Source organism: Podarcis filfolensis (assembly GCF_964270895.1).
Source record: "Podarcis filfolensis genome assembly, chromosome: 5".
Lineage (NCBI taxonomy): Eukaryota > Metazoa > Chordata > Lepidosauria > Squamata > Lacertidae > Podarcis > Podarcis filfolensis.
The window spans coordinates 73,671,276-73,696,113 of NC_139608.1; the positions used below are offsets into that span (position 1 = coordinate 73,671,276).

At 40.4% G+C, this 24,838-nt stretch overlaps 1 protein-coding gene across 1 annotated transcript in view; it reads left to right on the forward strand.

Annotated features, from left to right (window-relative positions):
• The window catches only part of CCDC6 (coiled-coil domain containing 6), a 35,019-nt gene that overhangs the window by 7,476 nt on the left and 2,705 nt on the right, over nt 1–24,838 (forward strand). Inside the window, exons 2-8 of the mRNA XM_083614492.1 lie at nt 8,690–8,839; nt 11,460–11,588; nt 15,677–15,780; nt 17,961–18,121; nt 22,308–22,464; nt 23,585–23,685; nt 24,240–24,364. Of these exons, the coding sequence (XP_083470618.1) occupies nt 8,690–8,839; nt 11,460–11,588; nt 15,677–15,780; nt 17,961–18,121; nt 22,308–22,464; nt 23,585–23,685; nt 24,240–24,364 (927 nt within the window). The remainder of the gene's footprint in view (nt 1–8,689; nt 8,840–11,459; nt 11,589–15,676; nt 15,781–17,960; nt 18,122–22,307; nt 22,465–23,584; nt 23,686–24,239; nt 24,365–24,838) is intronic.

A 24,838-nucleotide genomic window follows, 5' to 3' on the forward strand; every position in this document is an offset into this window, starting at 1 on the left:
ATGAAATTGTTAAATGTTTTTGGTTTTGCATGTTCTGGTGAAACAGCCAAAGCTGGGCATAACCATTTCTAGCCGCAGAAGAGATTTGAGACTCTGGTGACAAGTTGGAATCCTGGAGTACTCCCAGACTATGAATCTGTTCCTTCAAGCCCTCACAGAAGAGTTTGCTCCCCTAATTCCTGGACTTGGAAGGCATCCACCCACAGAACCTCCACCTTGTCAGCTTTCAGCCTGTTTAATTGGCCCCGATCCAGCCCCTTACTGCTTCCAGACACAAGTTCAACACCTGCATAGCACCTCCAGATTGAGATAAAATGGAGAGATAAAACTGAGTGCCAGCAGCATAAAGATTCTGTGCTCCCAACTCCACATATGATGGCACCCAACTATTTCATATAGATGTTGAATAACATATAAAACAGAATGGATCCTTGTGAAGACCCCAAGCTGAAAAGCTATGGAGCCAAGTAACTTTCTCCAGATGCTCTGAAATAATAGCAACTTTCAGCAAATTGAAGGACGTAGTTAAATCTTTTTTCCTCTCTTCATTGACATTTTTTCCTTTTCCTTCTTCTCTCTCTTTGTTGTTGTTGTTGCTTATTCAAATTTATCCTGTTAGACAAAAAAAGCAAAGGTAGCCTTCTTTCCCTTTCTGTTTCATGATACTCTATTGCTGACTGCACGGCATTATTTGCTGACTACATGGCATTTTAATAATTGTATACTCCATCCATAGAGCAAAACAGAGTGGAATTTCAGAGAGAACCTGGAAGAATGCCAAAGTGTAAGGGGTGGGAGTGACTCAACAGAACAGTTAAACAAATATGGTAATTTGTAACTGTGTTCTTATTTATACTTCCCACATGTAGTGGAACTATAACTGCTCTCTGCTTGCTGCTAGACACAGAATAGAAATGTTAATTATTAAAGCTGATGAATATCTTGCAACTTAAGAGTGAAGATTGTGCATATCTTACCTGTAGTTATGCATATTCTATAGCCTTCTAAGTTGAATTGAAACTTGCTTCTTTTCTCTGGGAAACTGAAAAGAACAGCCATGCTTGGACAATGTTAGGCAAGGCAAAAGGTATGAGGCAAAGTTCAAATGATCCAGTTAATTAAAAGTGTCAGTATAGTCAAGTCACAAAGGGAAAGAGTCTTTAATAAAATGGAACCATTTATATATATATGAAGAGATCACCACAGGAGGGGAGACATGAGAGTGAAATGAAAATATTCCAAGGCTACACTCCAAAGAGTCTGTTTAGGTGCACCACAGGGCTTCTGTGTTTTTCTCCATCTCCGTTGGCTGCCAGTCCATTACTCGGACCAAATCAAAGCTTTGGTATTAACCTTAAAGTCCTGAACAGGCCAAGTTACCTGAAGGATTATTTCCTCTTAGACATAAGTTTCTGGATCCTAAGATCATCTTCAGAGTCCCTTCTCTTGGTGCCCACACTAGATCAGATGCTATGGCAATGGTAGCTACCCAGGAGGGACATTTTTTGGTGGTGACGCTCTGGTTGTGGAATGCCCTTCCCAGAGATGCGTGCCTGTTAACCACATCATGGTTGTTTTGCCATGCTTTTTAAGTATTTAGAATCTTCTGGTGCTTTTTAATGCTGTTTTTATATAGTTGCAGATTGTGGCTACAATTTTTATTGTGATTATATGTTTGGCCTTGTATTAATTTTTGTATGGCTTTTAAATTGTCTTTTTCGCCGCCCAGAGAATTATTGGATGAGTAATTGAGCAGTATACAATGTTTAAAACAGAGAAATAAATCTTCCATGTCATATCACAAACTGTTTTCAAAACTTGCCTGCAATGGAGCTGGGGTGCACTTGTGAAACTAGGCTGGGCACACAGGGTTACTAAACCTGTGAAAGTGATTTTTTTTCTTTCCAAACCAGGAGCTATGGCTAATTATGGTTTATCCAAACAAGCCGGGATCAGAAATGGTGGTTTGATCTTGGCTTGTTTGGACAAACCATAGCAAAAGCTAATTAGACTTTAACCTCTTTAAAATGGAAGCAGATGCTTCCCATGTTTTTCTCGCCACCATGCTAAAGAATGAGAAGGGAGTGCACAAGCACAAGGCTCATTCATACAGAACTGTGATTTAGTGCTGTGCTGAAAGGCAACCTTATGTAATTCACAGTTTGTAAAAATTAAATGCAGGCAGGCTGCATTGCAAAGCGAGGCAAATGCGTCTACAAAGCTAGTAAGGGAAACCAGTGATACTCCAACAGATTGAGCTTCATTGAAGGCTTCAAATCAGTATGAATTTCTTCCATTGGAAAAATACAAGGTAATAAATGCATCACATGATTTGGATTTAGACATCAGACACCCAAAATGAAGCATTGTGAAAAGGAAATGATAGAAACTACTTTTGCGACTTCACAGACAATTTTTTCTAAGCACAGAGTGTTCAAAGTTTATTCCGATGGATAGCATGACCAATATGCTAGAATCAAGTTGCAAGTTTCTCCAACTTGTTTGCACACCCTATTTTTCTGTATTTTGTAATACAAATTAGCTCCAGTTTCAGCCAGTGGATGCCAGCTATTCTGCCAAACCTGCTGTTTCAAGTATGAGTGTGTACTATTCTAGAGCACACTTGGGTCATCTATGGTTCCATGCACCAGTGTAGTTTTTCCTGTACCCTACTGAAGCAAGGAGCTCTGAGAAGTACAATGAGGGAGAGGAAACCTCTATTGGTTGCCTAACTATGTCACACAGCCAGTCACACAGGTCCTCTTTCTTTTTTCTAAGCACGCTACAACTCCTCTCTCCGTTTTCCATTTGTGTCACTGTTCTGCATTATAAGGGCATAATTTTCTCCAAAAAGCACAACTTTTTTCATCTTGTTTTTCCAGTTGTGCATGTTTTGTACATCCTTAAGAAGCTTAGTATAGTCAATATTTATAGGACCAGCTCCTTATAAGAGGAAAGAGTATTGAAAGCTCATGGTACTGATCTGCTTATTTACAAATGTGCACATACAAATGGATAAAACACACAAACATACTCAGTTAGAGTCACAGTTGCTGCCCCCTTTGCCTCTCTAAAATTATTGCAATCATCCAGCCAGCCACCTCTAGGCTGCTTCTGTTCTGCAAACTTTGTGAAAAGAAGAAGAAAACAATTGTGCCAAACTAAAACTGGATTGAGTTCTCACCAGAGCAGTATAATAATAATAATAATAATAATAATAATAATTTTTTATTTATACCCCGCCCTCCCCAGCCAAGGCCGGGCTCAGAGCAGCTTACAAGCAATAATAAAAACAAGATGAATGATTACAACTTAAAAACAAAAATAAAATACAACATTAAAATAATGGAACATTAAAATATTAAAATGTAGCCTCATCGCAGGAGGAGAAGGAAAAGAAAAAAAAGAGAGAGGGAGGGAGGGAATCAAATTGGCTCCAAGCCAAAGGCCAGGCGGAACAGCTCTGTCTTACAGGCCCTGCGGAAAGAAATCAGATCCTGCAGGGCCCTGGTCTCATGAGGCAGGGCGTTCCACCAGGCCGGAGCCAGAGTTGAAAAGGCCCTGGCTCTGGTTGAGGCCAATCTAACTTCCTTAGGGCCTGGGACCACTAGAGTGTTGTTATTTATGGACCTTGAGGCTCTCCGTGGGGCATACCAGGAGAGGCGGTCCTGTAGGTACGAGGGTCCTAGGCCGTGAAGGGCTTTAAAGGTCAAAAGCAGCACCTTAAATCTGACCCTGTACTCCACCGGGAGCCAGTGCAGCTTGAAAAGCACTGGGTGAATATGCTCCCATGGCAGAGACCCCGTGAGGAGCCTCGCTGCAGCATTCTGTACCCGCTGGAGTTTCTGGGATAGCTTCAAGGGCAGCCCCGCGTAGAGCGAATTGCAGTAGTCAAGCCTGGAGATGACCGTCGCATGGATCACTGTGGCCAGGTCGGGGCGGGAAAGGTAAGGGACCAACTGCTTGATGCGGCGAAGGTGGAAAAATGTCGCCTTGGCTGTTGCTGTAACTTGCGCCTCCATGGAAAGGGAGGCGTCAAGGATTACACCCAAACTCTTAACGGAAGGCAATGGCACTAATTGGGCCCCCGCAAGAGAAGGGAGTTGGTCCCTCATCCCCATACCATCTCGACCTAGCCATGGGACCTCTGTCTTCGAAGGATTTAGTTTCAATCGGCTCCCACGAAACCATCCAGCCACAGCTTCCAAGCATCTGGTCAGTGTGTTCTGGGCCGAGTCGGTGTGGCCATCCATCAGCAGATAGAGCTGAGTGTCATCAGCATATTGGTGACAGCCCAGCCCAAAGCTCCGGATAATCTGGGCAAGGGGGCGCATAAAGATGTTAAAAAGCATCGGGGAGAGTCACATCAATGCCTGGAACAACCTAATGATCCATTAATGCCATGTTCAAAGCTCACCAAGCACAGGGTGGATGTCATAGTAGGCCAGCAAACTTTACAACCCAGTAATAATTTTTGAAACCGCATTTTATATTCCCACTGCCACAAGACACACACAGGCTATAATCTGAAAACGAAAAACTGCAGTTAGGTGAATATGGAAGCGGCTCCTTCCATTCTCCCCCTTGGCATCTGTGCCAAGCACCATAGTCTGATAGATTTGTGTGTGGCATTAATTGGGATTTTAAAAATTGCTCTATTCCAAAGCCTGAGGTCTGATTTGAAACAAGATTAAAATATTGTAAACCTACATACATCTGCAGCTGAAATCTTAACACCCCCTCCAAAAAGAGCCAGTTGAAAAGCTAGTTTTATAGTCTCTATAAAATAATTTCTATGATATGGGTGATTATTTGATTTTGTTTTAAATCCTTTTTTATCTGTATCTTGCATGGTACAATAAATGTGGATTTGGAGGGCATTTTCTGCTTTTGTCTCCTCAGTGGTTCCCATTTTGCATATTGAGATTGGGAAAGAACTGATATCCGAAACCATTTTATCATTTTCATCTTGAAATGGTAATGTGTCATATGTGTCAGTAAACAAGTCTTCTCTTTTTTTATAAAAAAAATAGCAACATGGCGCCAGTGGCAGGCAAAGCTTCATTGCCTTTCTACTGCCTCAGGCCAAGTAGCATTGCAAATTATGTTTGGCGGTTCAGTAAACCAGTCCAATTGAAGTTTGTATGAAACTGTAGGGATGTTTTTTAGTAATATATTTTATTAGGTTTTTAAAAATTTGTTTTTTTAAAGGGAGAAGGGAGAAAAGGGAGAAAAACATGAGTTGGGAGGATGGTGTCTAGATCAATAGCAAAATATCCATGAATGGGTGCCTGTCCATAACCATGTGGGTAAGGGTGTAAAAGTAATAAGTTCAGTTTATATGTTGAATGCTGTAAGGCAAAGTGGCTAACCTGGGGCATTCACATTTTATTGGACCATAATTCCAATCATCCCTGACTACTGGCTACAGTTTTTAAGCATAAGAAACAGATTGTTCCATTAACATAATGATAACAGTTGCACAAGTAATCATGGGTTGTGAATTACCAGTGGCAACAGCAATGGATCTCATAAGCCTTGACTGAGCAGCCAATGCACACTCACCACCACATGGGTAGTGCCCACAAAATGGTTACATGAAGCATATAATTGCTGTTATTTCATGCAGTTGTGTCAACCACAATGATGGCATCTGCCTCTTGGTGTCATCTGTGGTGAGCCCTACCACTTCCGAGCCTGCCTTTCTTGACATCCCTAGCAAGCTATCTAGACTCAGTCTGTGGTTTGATTGACTATAGTCCTAGGTCTACTAGGAAGATAATGTCTTTTGGGATGTTCACACCCTCATGGGTCGTTGAGCTTCTATCTGCTGTGTATTTTGGAAAGTGGTTTGTCTGTCCATCTGTCCTCTATAGGTTTGACTATCTCTTGAGATATCATTGTCAGACTTAGTAGAATAGTTCCCAAGGTGCGGGCAGTGGTCTTTGTTGCCATTTGGATGCCGGACAGCATTTTGAATCATTATGTGAGTCTGCAACCACACTTTGGCATGGCTGTTCCCATTTTCTGGGCTAGGTTCAGCTGCCTCTTGTGAGATACTGTTGCCAAACGTGGCACAAAATTTCCTGAATTAAAGATGGGGGTCTTATCTGCCATTTGGGCACTGAGCACCACTTTGAATCAAGATGAGAGAACAAAACATTGCTTTGACGTGACTTCACCCGATTTTTGGCATGATGAGTCCAAACTCACAAATTATACTATCCATTTAAAAATCACAATCTTTTTGGTTTTCAAAAAGCACGACATATAAGCAGCCAATGCCACCTTATTATTATTTTATTATAAAACTTCTCTGGCTTTTACATCACGTGTTTAGAACATATGTAGGCGCCATTAGGTCACCAGTGTCCATGCCTCGTTTTGATTTATTATAATAAAGAGATATCTCAAGCTCGAAATTCTGTTTATGTGTTGGAGAATGGTGACTCACTGTCCTTCGTTTGTTTAGTACATATCTTAGCAATGTCAAATAGCCTTGAAAACAAAACAAAAAATGCTACTTCTATATTTTTAGGCAAGGATTTTTCCTTTCTGCAGTGTAAAGCAGAAATGTCCCCCCACCACCACCTTCACAATTTGCAGGGGGGAGGTTTGGAAAAATAATGTTATTCTAATGTGACAGGAAAAAGCTGTAGTTACTTGTTCTCATTTGCAGTGATATTCAACCTCAGAAACTTGAATTCAAGGTTTTGCTTTCCTCTGTTTGCCAATTTAAATGTTTTTAGAAAATGAGAAATTTACTTGTTGTGAAAGAAAGAGAAGAAGCTAAGCTTGGATTTCACAACTAGCCAGTCACCTAATGGATTTTTATTTCATTTCTCCTACCCTCTAAAAATAGAACTCACTTTTCTGTTCACTACTGTCGGTGTTGGAGAGGGGCGCGGGTGGCGCTGTGGTCTAAACCACTGAGCCTAGGGCTTGCCAATCGGAAGGTTGGCCGTTTGAATCCCCGCAACAGGGTGAGCTCCCGTTGCTCGGTCCCAGCTCCTGCCAACCTAGCAGTTCGAAAGGACGTCAAAGTGCAAGTAGAATCATAAATAGAAATGATTCAAAATATTTTGCTAGAATATCAATAAACCATGGGGGCTGTGAACACATGTAGATTGGTGGCACAGTCCTATCCAATTATACTTGGAAATAAGCCCATCTCTGTTAGATGAATGTGCATAGAATTGCAGCCATAATCTTATACTTCGTCTTTTTGCTGGCCTGGGGTCGCTGCACATTTTGCAACAACCCCAGTGTCGCCCCACTCTTGTGCTTGCTGCTGTTGTTGAATAGCGAATTACTAATTGCCCTGTTTCTTTTTATATATCTTTTGTTGAATTTCCTGCTCTGAGAAATTGTGTGATAACTGTTAAGTATTGCTAAGTGAGACCAAGTGTTTAGGTGTTCTACTGGACTACTAAAGGTTTTTGTCTTGTCTTATTTGCAGTAGCATTCGCATTACATTTTGAACTTCAGTATTTTCTCTCTCTCCAGATACCTTTGTGCATTGTTGTGTCAGTTTCTCAGATAGGGAACCGGTATGAATCAGATGGTGGATCTTCCCCAAGAGCACACATAAATCCTGCAGTAGACTGGAAGCACAAATGAAAGCTGAAGTCTCTAGAGCCCCAATCCAGTTCTGTAAACACAAAGCAAACCTTCCCCTTGCTCTTTCTGAGCTCTTTGAATCCTAATGCAAGTGTTACTGCTTCGGGCTGTGAAAATTTGCAATTGTGTTTAAAACATGCACACTGGGGCCTTTATTTCTAATGTAATTTCTGAAATTTCATTATGTACTATAGAAGTTGACTATACATAAAAAACAGGTATTCCTATTAATATGTTTCACTTGTTGTTTCTCCTTGCTTTTTTTGAGCCAGCTGCTGATAAATGTGGACCAAAGAATTGATGTTTTAAAATCTTGGCACCTGTATCGTGTGTGGTGTGTGTCCTGTATAAAGATGATGAAGGATCTCTGACTCCTCAAGTAGTCAAGAGACCCACTGTCACTTCATCACATCCCCCAGTCCTTTTATATACATGGCTTTATTGTCTATTAAAATCACCTTTACTCTCCTAAGGGCTTGCATTTTGTGATGGCTAAAAATATTCGCACTCTGGTTTGGTCATTGCACAGCATTGGCTAAAACTTGTGCGTACAGATCTGCTTTGCTTTTTATAGGAAAGCCCACTGTCTATTTGGGAACTTAAGAAAACAAACAAAGCTGACCACACCCAGGAATCTATTAAATGTATGCATAACTCGCTAGGGTTAGTTTATATAGCCCAATCACCATCAGTCCACACAGAGCTAGGCACTGTTTGTCCATTGGTGTGGCAATGGGTGCATTACTTCTTGCTGTTCTGTGGCTCTCTGGATAAGCATTTGGGTAATGTGGGTTTTGGGCAGGGGTACCTTTACTTTTACTAATGTGGGTTTTATGGGTAGCACTGCTGTTTCGCATCTCTTTGAATCTGATGAAAGTGGGGGCAGAGCAACTGCATTTTTCTCTTGGTGCCCAGTGCCTTTCTAGGCTAAGTGGCAAAAGGAAGGACTGAGCAGAGAAACATTTAGGGTACAATCCAGTTCATTGCTGGTGACTGGATCATTGCATCTTGTGGTTTCTGGTTTTATTTTTTTAAAACAAAAAACACAACAGACATGTTTCTCTTACAGCAAGCAAGGGCAGAGCAAGAAGAGGAATTTATCAGTAATACTCTGTTTAAGAAGATTCAAGCTTTGCAGAAGGAGAAGGAGACACTTGCAGTGAACTATGAAAAGGAGGAAGAATTTCTCACTAATGAGCTTTCAAGGAAGCTGATGCAGGTATGTAATGTTTCAGCTTGACTTTTTAGACCCAAAAAACCCACCAGATGATTCAGCTGAGGCACTATTACGAAAGTCATAGCTTCAAAAATTGTGGGTGGTATTCAACTAAATAATTGCACTTGTGTAAGGACTGACATTGGCACAACAGGACATCTCCCCCTCCCTCTGTGTATGCCCTGCACCATCACCAGATCTGCTCCTGAGAGTTGAAGGAACATCCAGAACATATTTAGGGGGCATGTGGGGGGGGGGAGAAAGGTGCAGACTGTTCCATTGCACAAGGAGAAATCCTTGTAATGATGGAAATAGAGAACATTGAATAAAACCCTGTAGTTTGAAATCTTTAAAACCCAGTACTGTAGTTTGAAATCTTTAAATGGGAAATGATATGTAACTGAGAAAGACCTCTTAGGTAAGCATGCATAGGATTGGGCTATAAACTAATAAATGAGCTTAGTTGTGCATGTTTAGCCAGAAGTAAGTCTCACCAAGTTCAGTAGTGCTTACCAGAGAATAAATGTGCATAGGATAGCAACTTAACTTTGCAACTTGAGGAGGGTATGGAATAATAGGGTCAGTGAGGGATATGGCCTGGGTAGGGACATGGCTTAGGGGGTGACAAGGACTACATAGAGGCACAAAAACCACATACACCAACCCCCACAAGCCTGAAGTTTCCCAGTCCTGGTTTAAAATCACCATAAACCAGTCTCTAAAGCCAGCATGTGACGGCAAAGGTGAAATGAACACGTGGGCACAATCTTGTTCTCAGCTAAATCAACCATGGCTTAAGCTGGAATTGTTTTATCTGAACTGACCCACATGTTCCATCTTTGACTCTATCATGAAAGAGAATACGTGTGAGCTAGGGATGTTGCATGTTCTGAACGTTGTGTTCTTGTACCATTTCCTTCAATGCTTTTGCTTTAAAACATTAAAGATTAAACTCCTTTCCTCCCAGGCATGAGAACAGCCATGCTATATCAGATCAACAGCTCCAAGGCATTTTGTTCTCAAGATGGCAAATCAGTTGCCTGGGGACATGAGACCGATGGCCTTCTCCCTTTTGCCACTATGAAAATTGCTGTGAGGAATTCTGGAATTCTAAGCTACAGGATTCCTAAACCTGTAAACACAGAACCCTCATTTTGAAGTGCTGCAAATTGTGTCGTTTTCGCATTAATTTGCTTAATTTACAGCATCTCAGAAGATTTTCGAAATCTTTCTCAAGGTGGTGGTCTCTTTGTGTCCTACTTTTCATGGCATGATCACTCAAGCAGATTTCCAATGTCTCTGATTGCTACTACATCATTCCATTGCAAAAAACAGTTAACAAAGCAGCTGTCTCATAACGCCTGCACACATGCATTGTTAAACTTTTGCCTTTCACTGTGTAGGGACTTAGACTTGTGTATTCAAAGAGGCATCTGGAAAAAGCTTCCAGAAGGATTTTTTCAGCACACTGTAAATACAAAAGCTAACAGCCAGTGTGAGAGCTATAGATCTCCTGTTAGCAGCTTGGCAAGAATTCCCCACATCAGCATGATTTGCTTTGTTGTAAGAAACACACTGATGTATCAGCTTTTTAGTTTTAGTGTAGGAAGGTATTGATTTTAAATACTCTTCAAACCTGACAGCTTAATTTAAAAGTAAAGTATGCTTTCACATGCAAGAGGAACATTTACTTAGACCCACCTCCAGCGAGAACATATTTTTTACAGTAGCATGTCATGACACACTATGCTAGCCTGGGCTGTAAAATGCCTGGATGTTGCTTTTAGTAATACTGTGTACTTATTTATTGGCCGTGTAAAGGCACTTTGTTCAATTAGGTTTATGTAGCACAGTAATTGGTTCCATAGATAATGTGTTGCAGAAGCACAGTGAGGGGGGAAATACCCTATTAGCAGACATCTTGGAATAGACTGTACTTGTCAGAAGAAAAGCTTTTAAGAGGGAGACTGATGATGTAGAGCAAAACTTTAATAGACCCCTGCCTGTTTGGTTAGGTACTCAGTAGGTCAGAGTGGATTGGTTAGGTGTTTCTCTGTGCTCTTAAAAGTCGTTGAGTTACAAGAGAGCTGAAGTCTGTCCCATTCTTCCCAGACTGCAAAAAGTTAGCTAGCTCTTTTGTGTCCTTAACGTTATGTAGAAGCTGTTCCAGTTCAGCTGATCGTTTGAGACTTCATAAACTATTGAGTGCTGGGGAATAGATTCTGGTGCTGAGCGCACTTCCATTACCCTCTCCTTCCTCCTGTCGCACACCAGCTTTAATTGTTGCTTTCCTAACATTATGCTATCCCTTCAGCAATCCCTTCAACAAATACATTGCTACATTTAGTGCCTTGTCACTTACCCCAATTCTTAGGAGCCCCAACAGAAATTTCCTATTAATTATAATGATGAAGCTATCCTTTCAAAATGCAATGCAATGTTACTTGCTTTATTTCTTAACCATAATTTACAGATCCTTAATGTTTCACATTTTAGGAACAGTCTCTTATTCAATTTCAGAGTCTTGTTGTTTTTAAGCCATATAAATTAAATGATGCTTATAAGTGCTTTGTAGCTCTTCAAATGCTTATGTCTTGGCTTTCAATATCTCTTCCAATCACAGCTACAGCATGAAAAGGCTGAACTCGAGCAGCACTTAGAACAGGAGCAGGAATTCCAAGTGAACAAATTGATGAAGAAAATTAAAAAACTGGAAAATGATACCATTTCAAAGCAGCTAACTCTGGAGCAGGTAAACGCTATATTACCTATATTTAGGTTTGCCATATGTCAGGAAATTTCCTGAGATGTCCTGGTTTTCGGGTGTAAAAACAGCGTCGGGGGGGGGGATTTTGTCGAATCAGCAAAATGTCAGGGAAAAGCCAGGTGTATGGCAACACGATGGAAAAAGCAGCAGAAACAGCTCCAAAAGCTTAAAATCACTATTTTGGGAGGAGCTCAACAATATGGGTTTGTTCCCAAAAAAAGCTCAGCAACTTTGTGGGTGTCAGGAATTTTACTTTTTGAAATATAGCAACCCTACCCATATTGTATTGCACTTGTGCCTGTGAATTCTTTGAGGCTGACTGAGCTCTGGTAAAAATGTTGGGCATTAAACACTTTTGTGTTGCATCCCATCAAATAGTAATAAACAGGGACAATAAGAAGAATATCTCATACATCTTATTGCATCAAGGTTAATTGAAGTAAAAGAAATGGCCTCTAGATGGCAGTTGTTGCCTAATTCAAGTGCAATTGTTTATCTTCCAATGATTTGCTGGTTTACTGCAGGTTTTTAGGATGAGTTAAGATCTTCCTGTCCACCCTGCCTTTTGTTGTCTTCAATATCCATTACAGATATAGCGTTACTGGAGTTGGTCATGTGTGATGGTTTTTGTGTGTTTTTTCCCTTATTTTAACTGCAATTTAAATTGGGAAGGAGACGTTAACACAAGTGTGTTAACTTGTGTTAACTTTGCGTTGTAAGCCAGTTTGTATCCATTTCACCCAAAAAACAGGTTAAAATGTAGCAAAAACAAACACTATTGCAAAGGATTTCTGTAGAATAATAGCAATACACACAGACTTCTGTATAAGAAATCATACCGAGAGTCTAAAACTTGTTTATGTGATGACAACCACATTCTGTTTTAAATTTAAAATGGTTCTGTCATTTAACCTTAAAGTAAGGTCATTGTGTGTGGTGCATTTAGCATATTTTTTGCTGACTTCTTTTAGGTTGTGTTCTGTTTTTAAACCGAAAGCAACTCTCCACTGAGAACTAATTTTATGTGAACTTTAGTAGCTGGGAGTTGTAACAAAGAGAGGTTTGTTCCAATGGTTCACATTCTAGAATGATTCCTGGTAAATGATACATATTGGCCCAGTTAGCATGCAATGCTAAACCATGGTTATCCTTATATGCAAAAGCTGGAACAAACCCCACACACAACTCAGACTCATTCACTTCACTCCCTTCTATCTCCTCTTCCCATGCCGACTTAAGAGGAGGACTGTGACATTCTTTACTCTCACTTTCACAGAATCCTGACTTACTGTTGCACAGGAACCAGAGACCATGACTTATAACAACTTCTGGTTAGTTTCAAAGCAAATCAAATTCAAACCAGAGGTTAGGAAGTGGATTTGCCAAGAGTTATAAACCACAATCTCTGGTTCATATGCAACAAGTCGGATTCAGTGAAAGTGAACATCATGTGACTTGCAGTTCCACACTCTGTGAGTTAATTTTCAAATAACTTTGAGGTGCTGAACAGCTTCCATTGATCTAGAAAACAGCAACACACAAGCTGCTTATGTGGAAATTGTAAATGCATTGCCTTCCAAATTCTTTCCAGCATGGCATGCTGAAGTAGCAATTCTGTGCACAAAGGGAGTGTGCAGGTATATTTTGTTTTTATTGACTAGTCTGCTGCGGCAGTTTGACTGGTCCCCTGTGGTGTAGGAAATGAACAACAACCGGATTAGCACGCATGGAAATAGAAACCTTTGATAGAAGTGAGAGCCATGATCATTCCAAAAATATTCTCTACAGATTTATAACGCTGACAGCCATAGTTGAACAAATGTCAGGTATGTTAGTATTTGTCTTTAGATGTGGAAAAAATTGATTAAGCCTATTAGCCACATACTGCAGGTTCTAACATTGCCATTTAATTTCTGGGATTAATCCAAAGGCTTTATAAGAGTGCTCTGTGGCATGCTCCCTAATGGAATCTGCATCCCTTTGCAGTAGCACAAGGGAACAATGTGTGCTATGCATTTACATTCCTACCATTCAGCCTGGCTGTAGAGCCATCAGTGTGCGTGATATGCCCAATGGATGTGCAGAACTCGAGCCAGGTATCTAAAATAGCTCCTCTCTGTGGACAATAACCTGTGGTCCTTCTCCAAGCCCACAACCTTAGTTCCCCCAGCTTCTAAACCAAGCTGTGCAATTCATTAAAGCACGTAGCTTGCACTTGCGGCTTCCAAAAGTGTAGTTGTGAAGGGCTGCCTGGATCAGAATTATGGAAGAGGACTGCTGCAGTCTCCGTACCGCCTGCCCAGTTGTAGATTATGTAGATCACAGTGTAGGGGGAAAAGGTGAACACCACTTGTCATGATACCAATACTGATCCATCCCCACATGCAAGTGTCCAGCCAAGGTTTCTGCTGTTAGTGTGGATGGAGCAGGAAGGGGTCAGAGGTTGACCCAGCATCTGCACCTTGGCAGCACTGTGACCCAAGAAGCTGAAGCACCCTGCTTTTGGGGTGTTTCCTTTTCCCAGGAATCACCTGGCAAGGAGAGCTGGGAGCACCTATATACTGTTGCAGAAAAGAAGGGTCCTCCTTGATGTGTCTTCATAGTTCACTGGCAATCACTACAGTCCCTTCCTTCCCTCCTTCTGTGTGCCATCAGTTTCATGACCATGTTTTTGTTTCCCTCAGCACAGTTGGCAAATCTTTAGACATCTACTTGACAAGCAGATGCAGGCTTTTCAGCAGTCACTTTGAGTGAAAAACTGGTTCTTATTTGAGGTGTCTGGCAACGCTCGTAACATCTAGCAGAGGTTTGAGCCCTACCTGCCAGTGATCTTCAAGAGGCTGTTGAGCTAGTGGGCTTTGGAGTAAATTCTTTTCACACTAGAGGAAGATTTGTGCTTGGTAGTAAAAATATGGAGCTGGTTTATGTTCTGGTTCTATCATGAACATTCAGTGTAGCTGAAATACAAGTTTCCATATATGTTTTTTTTTTTTTAAATGCCAGTAACCTGTGAAAGCTACAGTCCCATGATGTGATTGGAAGTAATGTGATACAGCATTGGTCTTCAACTGGTGCGTTGGGACGCACTACTGGGTCATGGCTTGATCTATGATGGATCACAATACTATATATGGTAAAAAATTAAGAAATTGTCCCCAAGTTCAAATTTGGGTTACATGTAAGTCCTAGATCTGAAAACATTGAATACTACTGGGATACAGCAGCCTTGCTAAAACTAAGCCTGTCTAGATCTGGTTAGTTGAATGGCAGATTTCCTGGGATCCCAGTGTACAAAGCCTTGATGGGATCTAAATGAAATAGATAAAATAGAGCAAGACTACTATTTTGTTTTTGTTTCAATTTAGGAGTAAGATTCAATAAGTATTTGGCATTATAGTCTCAAGCCCAATGGACTTTATCTCACAGTTTGTATGGGACCATTCAGCCTTGCAAAGGGAGGGGAGAGTGTTTTCGGCTTTCGAGGGTGGGTGAAATCAGATGGTGTGGGCTTACTTTTAAAGTTGTGGAGACATGGGGCTGCCTTTTCCTATTTTTTTAACATAAAGGAAAAGCTTTGTCACCACTTCAAATGGCAGCTTGTTGCCCTCAGCAGCCCTGTAGAATCCCTTTGAAATTTGTGACAGACTGACCACTGGGAACAAAGGTACATCATGGTCAATGGGGACACGCTTTTCCCAGCAAGAATGCTTCTTGGAAATGATGCTTTTTTATGATGGAATATTCTTCCTCAGATTTCAAAGGTATGTCACTAGGCTACCCCTTGGTGTAAAGCACTGTACAGTTCATTTTCTGTAATTTTCATTTTCTGCAGTGAATGGTACCAGAGCAGTTAATCATTAGGAAATCAGAATACAAAATCATTCAGATGGTAGTTTTAATGGAATTACATTCACATTTAGGCTGTTACTCTTCTATCGTGTAGGACTGCTTCCTTTTTAAGGTGGGTGGGTTATTATTTTTTAATAGATGTGGTTTATGACAAGGGTAAGTAAAGGCCATCTAAAACTGCAGTTTCAAGCTCTCTCTTTTTATCCACAATTTCTTTTTCCTAGCTAAGACGTGAGAAGATAGATCTTGAAAACACCCTAGAACAAGAACAAGAAGCACTAGTGAATCGTCTCTGGAAGAGAATGGATAAACTTGAGGCAGAAAAACGGTCTGTCATGGCTTTCTTTCTGCAGCTTCCCCCTCCCCCAATTGTGTGATAAAACTCGAATATCTCACAATACCTTTTAGAGAAAAGAAAGCTATTTAAGTAGCAATATAGTAATTAAAATAGGAAAGCTACATTTTTTGCATGCATTGATGCAAATAGTGTTTTATTGAAGATAAGAACCCTCTTCGGGCATCTGTCTGAACATACCAGGGTTAATTAAAATTACGTAAGGGGTAGAACTATGCACACAAGCCTGCTCCCAATGATGTGTGGCCTCCTCTCTGCCCTTAGCGCGAAGTGTGTTTGAACTAAGTGCTCTTTGAAGCCTCTGCAGCCCCCATACTTGTGGACCTTGGGAGTGAGGCTTGCTTGCGCAGTCTGCCCCTCAACAAACTTTTAACGTTCACATGTTCAGGCAAATGCTTGAGAAGGACTGTAGAGAAGGTTGCTGAGTCATGCAGTAAGGAGCAGAGCGGATTGCTTGTTGGTGCTTATTCACCGGTAGTCATCCTCTGTGTCCTGTGACGAACTTCGGCTTAATGTTACGAAACTCACTTGAAAACAAAAACATTAATATTCATGTAACAATCTTGACTAGTCTGGATCTTCATAGGAACTGACGTTTTACAGCATTCGGGGGATTTCACAGAACTAGTCAAGTCTTTGAGGCTATGAATATTTGTGATGGTGCTGTTGTTAATCTAGTTAATGAAGAGGTTAGAGTGTGATCTCTCTTGGCCTTGTGACAGTTTATTTGATCTTTCAGATCACATTGTGCTGAAAAGGCTTTTTTATGGCTTGGCTATGTGATGTAGCATGTCATGTGTTCTTTTGCTCCAGTTTGCTTCAAATGTTGTCGTTTTTTAAGCATGGAGTTCTCAGTGCTAGCTGTGTAGTCAAATTGTACCCATCTGATTTAATGGATGGATTTTTTCTTAAAATACAAAATGAGCAAGAAATTGCTTTTCATATGAGTGATATGTAAAAGGGACTTTAAAACAACTTTTTGAATACATTAATGTTGACTTGTCCATTAAGAGTGCGTGAAGACACTAGGTGAATGAAAACGATAGTTTTCAAAGTGGTAACTTAAATAAAGTATTCATCTAGCCATGTTGTAATCTGATTATTTGAATTACCGTCACATGTATTGGAGGAAATTCAACTAATCCCCTAAATCCTACCACAGATTTCTGATCAGGTATGAAAGCGTTTTTTAAAAATAAAATAAATAAAACAAAGCTTGTAACTTGGCATAAGATACCACCTCAGCAAGTATTGACTACAAGACTGAAGGTATGGCTGGTAATTGCAATATATTTACCATCCATCATGTATCAGGAAATTCGTTATTCAGATTTAGTGTCTGCCGTGTACTAACTAGGTGGCCTTGGGCATTTGCCGTCCTTGTCTTTCAGCTACAGACCTCCATTCTGCAATATGATGGTGATAACAATAATTAGATTAAGTATCAGAAGCACCTTGAACATTCTGAAACGCTAGAAAAAAATTTGGTAGTGATGACTACTACATCAGTTGTAGCAGCGATGTGGACCCTGACATCTTAAATATATCATTAAAACTTCACTCTTCTCCCATCAGCTTTGTTGCATTTATAGGATCAATGCTGAGTGGTATTTTTACTTTTTGCACAGAGCCAGAAAGAGGGGAATAAAAGTTCAGTCAGGTTTTTAAACCATTGTTAAAACTAACCTATACTGAAGTCTTTAAACCTATTAGAGATTCTGTAGAATTTGTCTGTGGCCTTCTCTATTGTCTGTTAATGGAAGAATACTAAAATGTGATGGCTCGTTTCCTTACATTTCTGTAAGGAAGTTTTAATACTGTATTTGCAGTTTGTTGAATTGGCAAAGCAAAGACTCCACATTAGGTAAAAGTATGGGCTGGCAAACCATGGTTTGTCATTAATTCCCCATTCCCTCAATGCTTTAGACAACTCCCATGATCCCTGGTTGAAGCTCAATGGTTCACGGTGGCCCATGCAGTGAACAACACACCATGTTAATTTTTCAGGAAATGAGTTTACCAGAAAGAATGCTGATAATTTCAAACCACCTTGCTGTTTATCTGTTGGTGTAATATTACAAAGAATTGAAGCAGAATGTACCAGTTGGCATGTTTGATGTCAGAAGATAAAATCTCATTTATCTTGATTTCAGAATTCTGCAGGAGAAATTAGACCAGCCTGTTTCTGCTCCTCCATCTCCAAGGGACATATCAATGGAGATAGACTCTCCAGAGAATATGATGCGGCATATCAGGTTTCTAAAGAATGAAGTAGAGAGGTTAAAGAAACAACTCAGAGCTGCACAGTTACAGCGTAAGTCCTGTTTGCCTTGGCTGTGTGGTCTTACTCATAATGCTGAGGTGTGCTTTTCATGAACTGTCTCCTTTTCAAGTTGAAATTAATAACTCAAGGACCAAGTCAAAAATACAGTAATTCGTTTGTAGTATGCTAAACCATTTCCTTTTGTTCTACTTGGGTAGCTGAACAAATTTTAGTTGGACAGATCCTTTGGGCAGAACTGAAACAATTTTGTTACAAAGTTACATGTGATCTTATACATTTGAATATCTTTGCTAAAATGCAATCATACTGCTTTGCTTTGCCTTCAGTAAATATACAGTAGACCGCTAGTTTGATTGCTATGCTATAGTGAAAACATATTGGACAGTATCCAGTGAAATATACACCCCATTTGCACCCTAAATCTGTTCTGGGGGTTCCCCAACCCTCTGGTGACAAGGAGAAATTCCATTGTTCAAGCAGAAATTCGTGTGCTGGCAGAAGCACTTTAGTTGAACACCACCCTTAGGTTCTTCCAGAATCGGCCCTACCATTTTGCAGTGTGAGGCACCCTCAGTGCTGGGGGGAGGGGTAGAAAGCAGCTTCCTCTTGAGTTATTTATTTGATTTCATTTATTAATCACTTCCCATCAAATAGCTCAAAGGGATTTCATAATGAAAAGGTGGGGGAGGAATAATGGAAACAGCTTAAAACTATTTTATATATACTGTACAAACAAAAACATTTCCATGTGTAAAAAGTTAAAACAATTTCAGCTGCCAGTCTGTTCAGAGTCATTAGGTGGAATGGGGTGTGCCCAGTTTTGTCCTTCAGCCAGCAAGCTGTTTGGGCCATCCTTGGGTCCTGCAACTGCCTAGGAGCGTAATCTAAGATCTCTGGTAATGCAACCCACATGCCTTTTGCTCTACATCATCATAGCCTTCAAGGAACAAGTGTGGACATCTTATGGAGAAACGCTGTCTTGTGCATTTCATGTGCACACATGGTGACTAATAGTCCATAAATAACAATAAATAAGTGACCTATTGTGTAGAATTGCTATTCCCACCCACCAGAACAACAGGCAGTTCATTGCTTTTGACAGAGCCTTGAATTTTATTTTGTATTGGCCTCATCCTTGCGATATCTGAATTTAAACAAATAGCTGTTTTTTAAAGTGAGATTTAACTGTGTGTGTCTGTGGGTTTGGGGTTGTTTTTTTAAGGGCGATATCCATTGTTGGTCATAGTTGGAATAGACCTACTGAAATCAGTGGACTTAAAGTATAAACTCTAAGTATGACTTTGTTGGATATCACCCTCTGAATCTGATACCCAGAAGAATGTTTTTATTGTTATTACTCCCAATTTTGGTTTCTCATCTGCATTTTGTGAGGGGAACAGAGACTAAGTGTACACGAATGAAGGCTTATATCAGTTTTATTGTGTTTAGAGATGGGATTGGGGCGGAGGCTAAAATCTGCCCAGGACCTTATCTCAGATTTAATATGAACAATAGTTTAATGTTCTTATTTCCTTTGGGTGGAGTGGGGAAGAACTGTGCAAACAGTTGCCAGTTCTCACCGCTCTTGGATGCCTGTGTAGTCATCTTGATGAATGTGATACCCCTGTTTTGTCCTTTAATTCTTACTCTCATATTTTTAATTTAAAATCTAATAAAGCACTTTGGAATAGCAGTGGATTTTTTTCAGCTTTGCTTTCTGGGGAATAATGTTTTGAATAATATATTCTTACCATTTGGAAGAGAAAGTATGTTGCATACTGAGACCTTGTATGCAAGTTGAGAAAATTAATATTCTTCATCCCTTAAAGGAGATGACATTAATCTCTCTGTACTTGTCGGTCTCTTCTGTGCATTGCCTTTACTTTACTGTGCTTAAAAGTGGGAACAAGGGCTCTGAGTAATAGCTGTGTGCAAATGCTGGCCTGATTTATTGCCACGAGGGTGGATCTTGGTTTTGCTCTTCATCTTCTGAACATTCCGTTCTTGTCCTTGAGTGACCTGATGAACAAGTGAAGCTCTGCGTGCGTGGATGTGGTTGATTTATCATTGCATATGCCACCAAAAGCAATCATAAAAAGATCCTAACTAACAGAAGAGCTGCAAAAAGTACAGGAGGTCTTTGGAAGCTGCTGTAATTTCAGAATGGTCCAAATGACGTAGGAGAGAGTTCTCTTGTACCCTTGACCTGTTTGTGGACAGTTGATGGGCCACCATGAGAACAAACTACGATTTGCCTTGAGTGGCTTTTCTCAAGGTGTGAGACTGAGGAAGAGGGAAGCTCTCCCAAGTGAGAGCTGTGAGAATTCACTTCTTTGTATGTGGATTGAAAATTAAAGATCTCATGGAGGGCTATATATACACAATTTTGTGCTTTATTTTATTATTTTATTTCTCTTCCTTTTCTCTTTCCTCTCCCTCGTTTATTTTTCTTTTTATGTTGTTATTTTGACTAGTGTTTTTATTTATCATATGTTGAAAATTCTTAATAAAATGGATTTATAAGAACAAACTGTCATTGACCTGACCAATAGGGCTCTTCTTATCTCTGTCATCAAATTTCAGCTGGGACTTTTAATTCTACTTGAATGCCTTCTTGCATTTCCTTTCTGGCTCAGGAGCCTTTTCTCTGGGGTTCCTCCCCACAACATTGTTGCCCCATACCTCCTCTCAATGTGGCACAGGTCTTCTGATCTTGTTTCCGCATCATGGTGGTAATATGCAATGGGGGCCATTTATGCAGTCAAACAGAGCCAGTGGGGCATAGTCACCATGGTTTTTAACATTTATACACAGCCTTTCCATAAAAGATGCCCCTAGGATTGTACTGGACAGTAGAGGCTTCATCATGAAACTTGCTGGGTGGGCCTTGGGCCATTCAGTGTATTTGAAGCTAACCTTTCGCACAGTTATTATTAGTTTATTATTTATTAAATTTGTATACCGCCCTTCATCCAAACATCCCAAGGCGGTTCACAACAGAAAAAAATAAAAAATGAGAATACAAAATACTTAAAAGAACAAAAACAGACAAAACCAATAGCCCCCCTCTTTTTCAGTGAGTATACTTTGAGGACAACCAACTTTGGATACAGCCCAGCCTATCCAGGATAATAATAATAAACTGATATTACGATAGTTTCCTAGCCTATCCAGGATGCTGATGGTCCCACTTACCTCCCCATAAGACACAGCAGCGTCACTAATATTGTTAGCAGTGAACCAGAATTATGGGGTTGGGGGGATGCTTATGTGCTGGTGAGGATAATGATGATTTCCCCCTTTCATGTCTCTATAACACACCACAACATCTTGCTAGTTATTTTTTAATAATTTAATGATTTTAAATATTAGGCACTATTACTAGCAACGAACCAAATTTCTGGTATAGGGAGGAGGGGTCAAACCATCAACTACTTAGTTACTAACCGTCTACTCTTTTGGTGAAAATAAATTGGGTGAAATCCCAGGGAGATGGGAGAGGGAGTCAACAAATGCAAATAGATAAATCATGCCTTGTGCGCTTGGGGATTTCTGTAAGTGTGAAAGGGTTTCAAGGTTTTAAATTATCCTTTTAAAAGGGTAATACATTTTAAATGACGTCTCGATCCAAACAGTTTTTCTCATTAATGTAGTAATGGCAAACCACTGCTGTCCAGCAGGCAGCAGTCTCTCCAAAATTAAAGCTTCTGGCTGAATGCCTGGTTCTAATTTCATCACTTCTTCAAAGTGGAGAGTCTTTCTGTACTGCTGCTTGAAAATGGAGCAACAGATCTAGTTCAGACTACCATTTTAACCCAGAATGGGAAGCCTGTGGCCCTCCAGATGTTGTTGGATTCCAGCTCCCATTAGACCTAGCTAGTATGGCCCGTGGTCAGCGATGGTGGGAGTTGTAGTCCATAACATCTGGAGGACCACAGGTTCCTATCATTGACCTAACCCATCATTTAATGCTTGCAAATAAGCTTGCATGACCAAAAAGACCAAAAACTTCCATTTTCCCTTTACAATAAACTCTGCATCTCTGCTACGTATGAACTTGTCAAATGGGGGTCAGATTGGATCAAATCAATCCACATTCTCATCACTTGGAAAAGGCAAGATCTGAACTCTAAGCATCAACCTGTATTTGACTATGCCTCCAGAACAAAACGTGAGTTTAGTAATAAAAAGGCTGATCAAATTTTTGATTCTTCAGATTCAGAGAAGATGGCACAGTATTTGGAGGAAGAACGCCACATGAGAGAAGAGAACTTAAGGCTCCAAAGAAAATTACAGAGAGAGATGGAGCGAAGAGAAGCCTTGTGCAGACAGCTGTCAGAAAGTGAATCGAGTTTGGAAATGGATGATGAGAGGTTTGTGTTGCCCGTATATTTAGGTGCTGCAGTAAGAAATCAAAAGCAGTCTAAAAACCAGGTTTCTAAAAATGGTACTGCCATAAAAATGACATCCCTTGTCAAGTTTCCCCCCTCTATCATGTATTGGACACTGTCCCTTATGTCCCATATTATTACGCTGTGCATTTCCCTCCACGTCAGCCGACCTGGTGGAGCTGGGGAGGAAAGAGACACAGCATAATGATACTGGGAGACAAGGTAAGTTGTAATTAGCTGTAGGGGGGAGCGTTGTGACACAAGTCTGATGTTTTGGGCAGCTGTCCAGTTTAGGGATAACTTAGCAAATGATATATATAAAATCAAAGTAACAGTCGAGCCATTCAGGCCAGAGCATAACAAGATTTGAGCTTCTAAAAACTGACCACTCTTCTCAGTTACTTTTGAGTAGTGACTTCATGGTGCACCTCCTGGCAACCAGGTCATTTGTGAATTAAGCTAGTCTGTGTTGAGGACTGCCGAAAGGAAGGAGCACACACTAGATCTGTTATGGCTGGCACCCGGTCAGATAAATCCAAGTCCCTTCTGCATTTGGTCACTGCACTGGCTTCAACTGATACGCATAAATTTGCTTATGAACAATTTCTCGGAAAGAAAGCAAACACACATAAGCACACTGCGGTAGAGCTTTCCTTGCTTTGTCATTGAAGGGAATGGTGCTTGCCACCATTAGTTCTTGCGTCGGTACTTTTGTAAAATAAATGACTACTTTAAAAACCTTTTAAAACTAGTTGGTCACCAACCTAGACGGCTTTATTTAGAAGAGGATTAGAGAAACTCATTTAGGATAAGGCTATCCATGGCTACTAGCCCCAATGGCTATGCTCCGCGGTCAGAGATAATAAAAATTTCCAGTTGCTGGAAACCATAGGAAGGGAGTATACTCCTGCGTTCAGATCACGTTAGTTCACCAATGATTTAACTAAACATTGCAGCCTTGCTAACTACTGATGCTGCTCTAGTATCTTCCAGTATTTGTCTCATGGTACACAGGACATATGCTGGAGGGGAACCTAAAAATAAAACTTAAGCAATAGTTCTTGGAAAGAGGAAACTCATCCGTGTTTATCTCTTAAAATAGATATTTTAATGAGATGTCTGCACAAGGATTAAGACCACGCACTGTGTCCAGTCCAATTCCATATACACCTTCACCAAGTTCTAGCAGACCTATATCACCTGGTAAATATATGCACCGCTTTCTTCTTTATTTTTAAATGTATTGTGATAATATTTATATTTATCTAATCTTTCTTTTTACAAAAGCATTCAGCGGAAACTTGTGATGTGTCCTGAATTCTGTCAGAGCTTTTGTGTGTAATTAGCCAGTAAATGGGATTGAAGCATTTTTAATGCATGGACGTATTGGAATGCATACTTTTTTACTAAATTTGTTTGTAAGTTTTGTCCTTTTTTCTTCGTTTTAAATAACCCTTCAGTGTAGCTTAGGAAGCCCAGCTGTTGGTGGTGAGAAGCAGATGTGCAGGACCCAACTGTGTGACAAATATGGTGCTAAGTGCTTGGAATGGGGCAGGCTAGAAATGAAAATAACTCAGTCATATCTTGCTTTGTCAATTCCACTAAGCATAATAATTGTGCAAACAGGTGTTCAAAGGCAGTTTGCTCAGGTTAGGAGATAATGCCTGTTGCTTTCTTTTTTTTAAGGTGCTGGGTGTCTTGGTATCTGAGCACATTAGCATTTGTAAACCTACACCGTCCCGCTTTCATTATTTTAGGTCTCTCGTATGCAAGTCACACAGTTGGCTTTACTCCCCCAACTCCACACACCAGAGCCGGCGTGTCTTATTATAACAACCCAGGCCTTCATGTGCAGCATATGGGACCATCCCATGGTATTACAGTGAGTATTTAAGAACCGAACTTCATATCTCTTGCACATTTTTGGGGGGGAGGGGGAATATACATTCTATGCTGGTTCCATTTAAGTGTCTTCAACCAGACCACCATTCATTCCATGCGTCCCTTTTTGCACTAGATAAAACATTTAGATTTTTGCTCCAGTATAAAGACTAGTGCATGCCTTCCTCCCTCACTTCCAAAATCAGTAATGACTGTGACCTATAGATGGCTGTGTTGCTGCAAGATAGCGTGGCTCAGATTTGGGGGCAGGATGACCTCCCTCCCTCCATCAGTGCCTTTCATGCGCCAGTTCAGCTGCTATGGTTTCCTATAACGTTCAGCTTATTAACTGCTTTCTACTTAAATAAAAAGTTTTTTTTAAAGAAGAGGAGAACTAGTACCAGGAGCAGCAAGTGTTAGAAATGAAAGTGGTGGAAGAAAGAAGCTTGGCTACATTGAGGATCAGAGCAGTGAT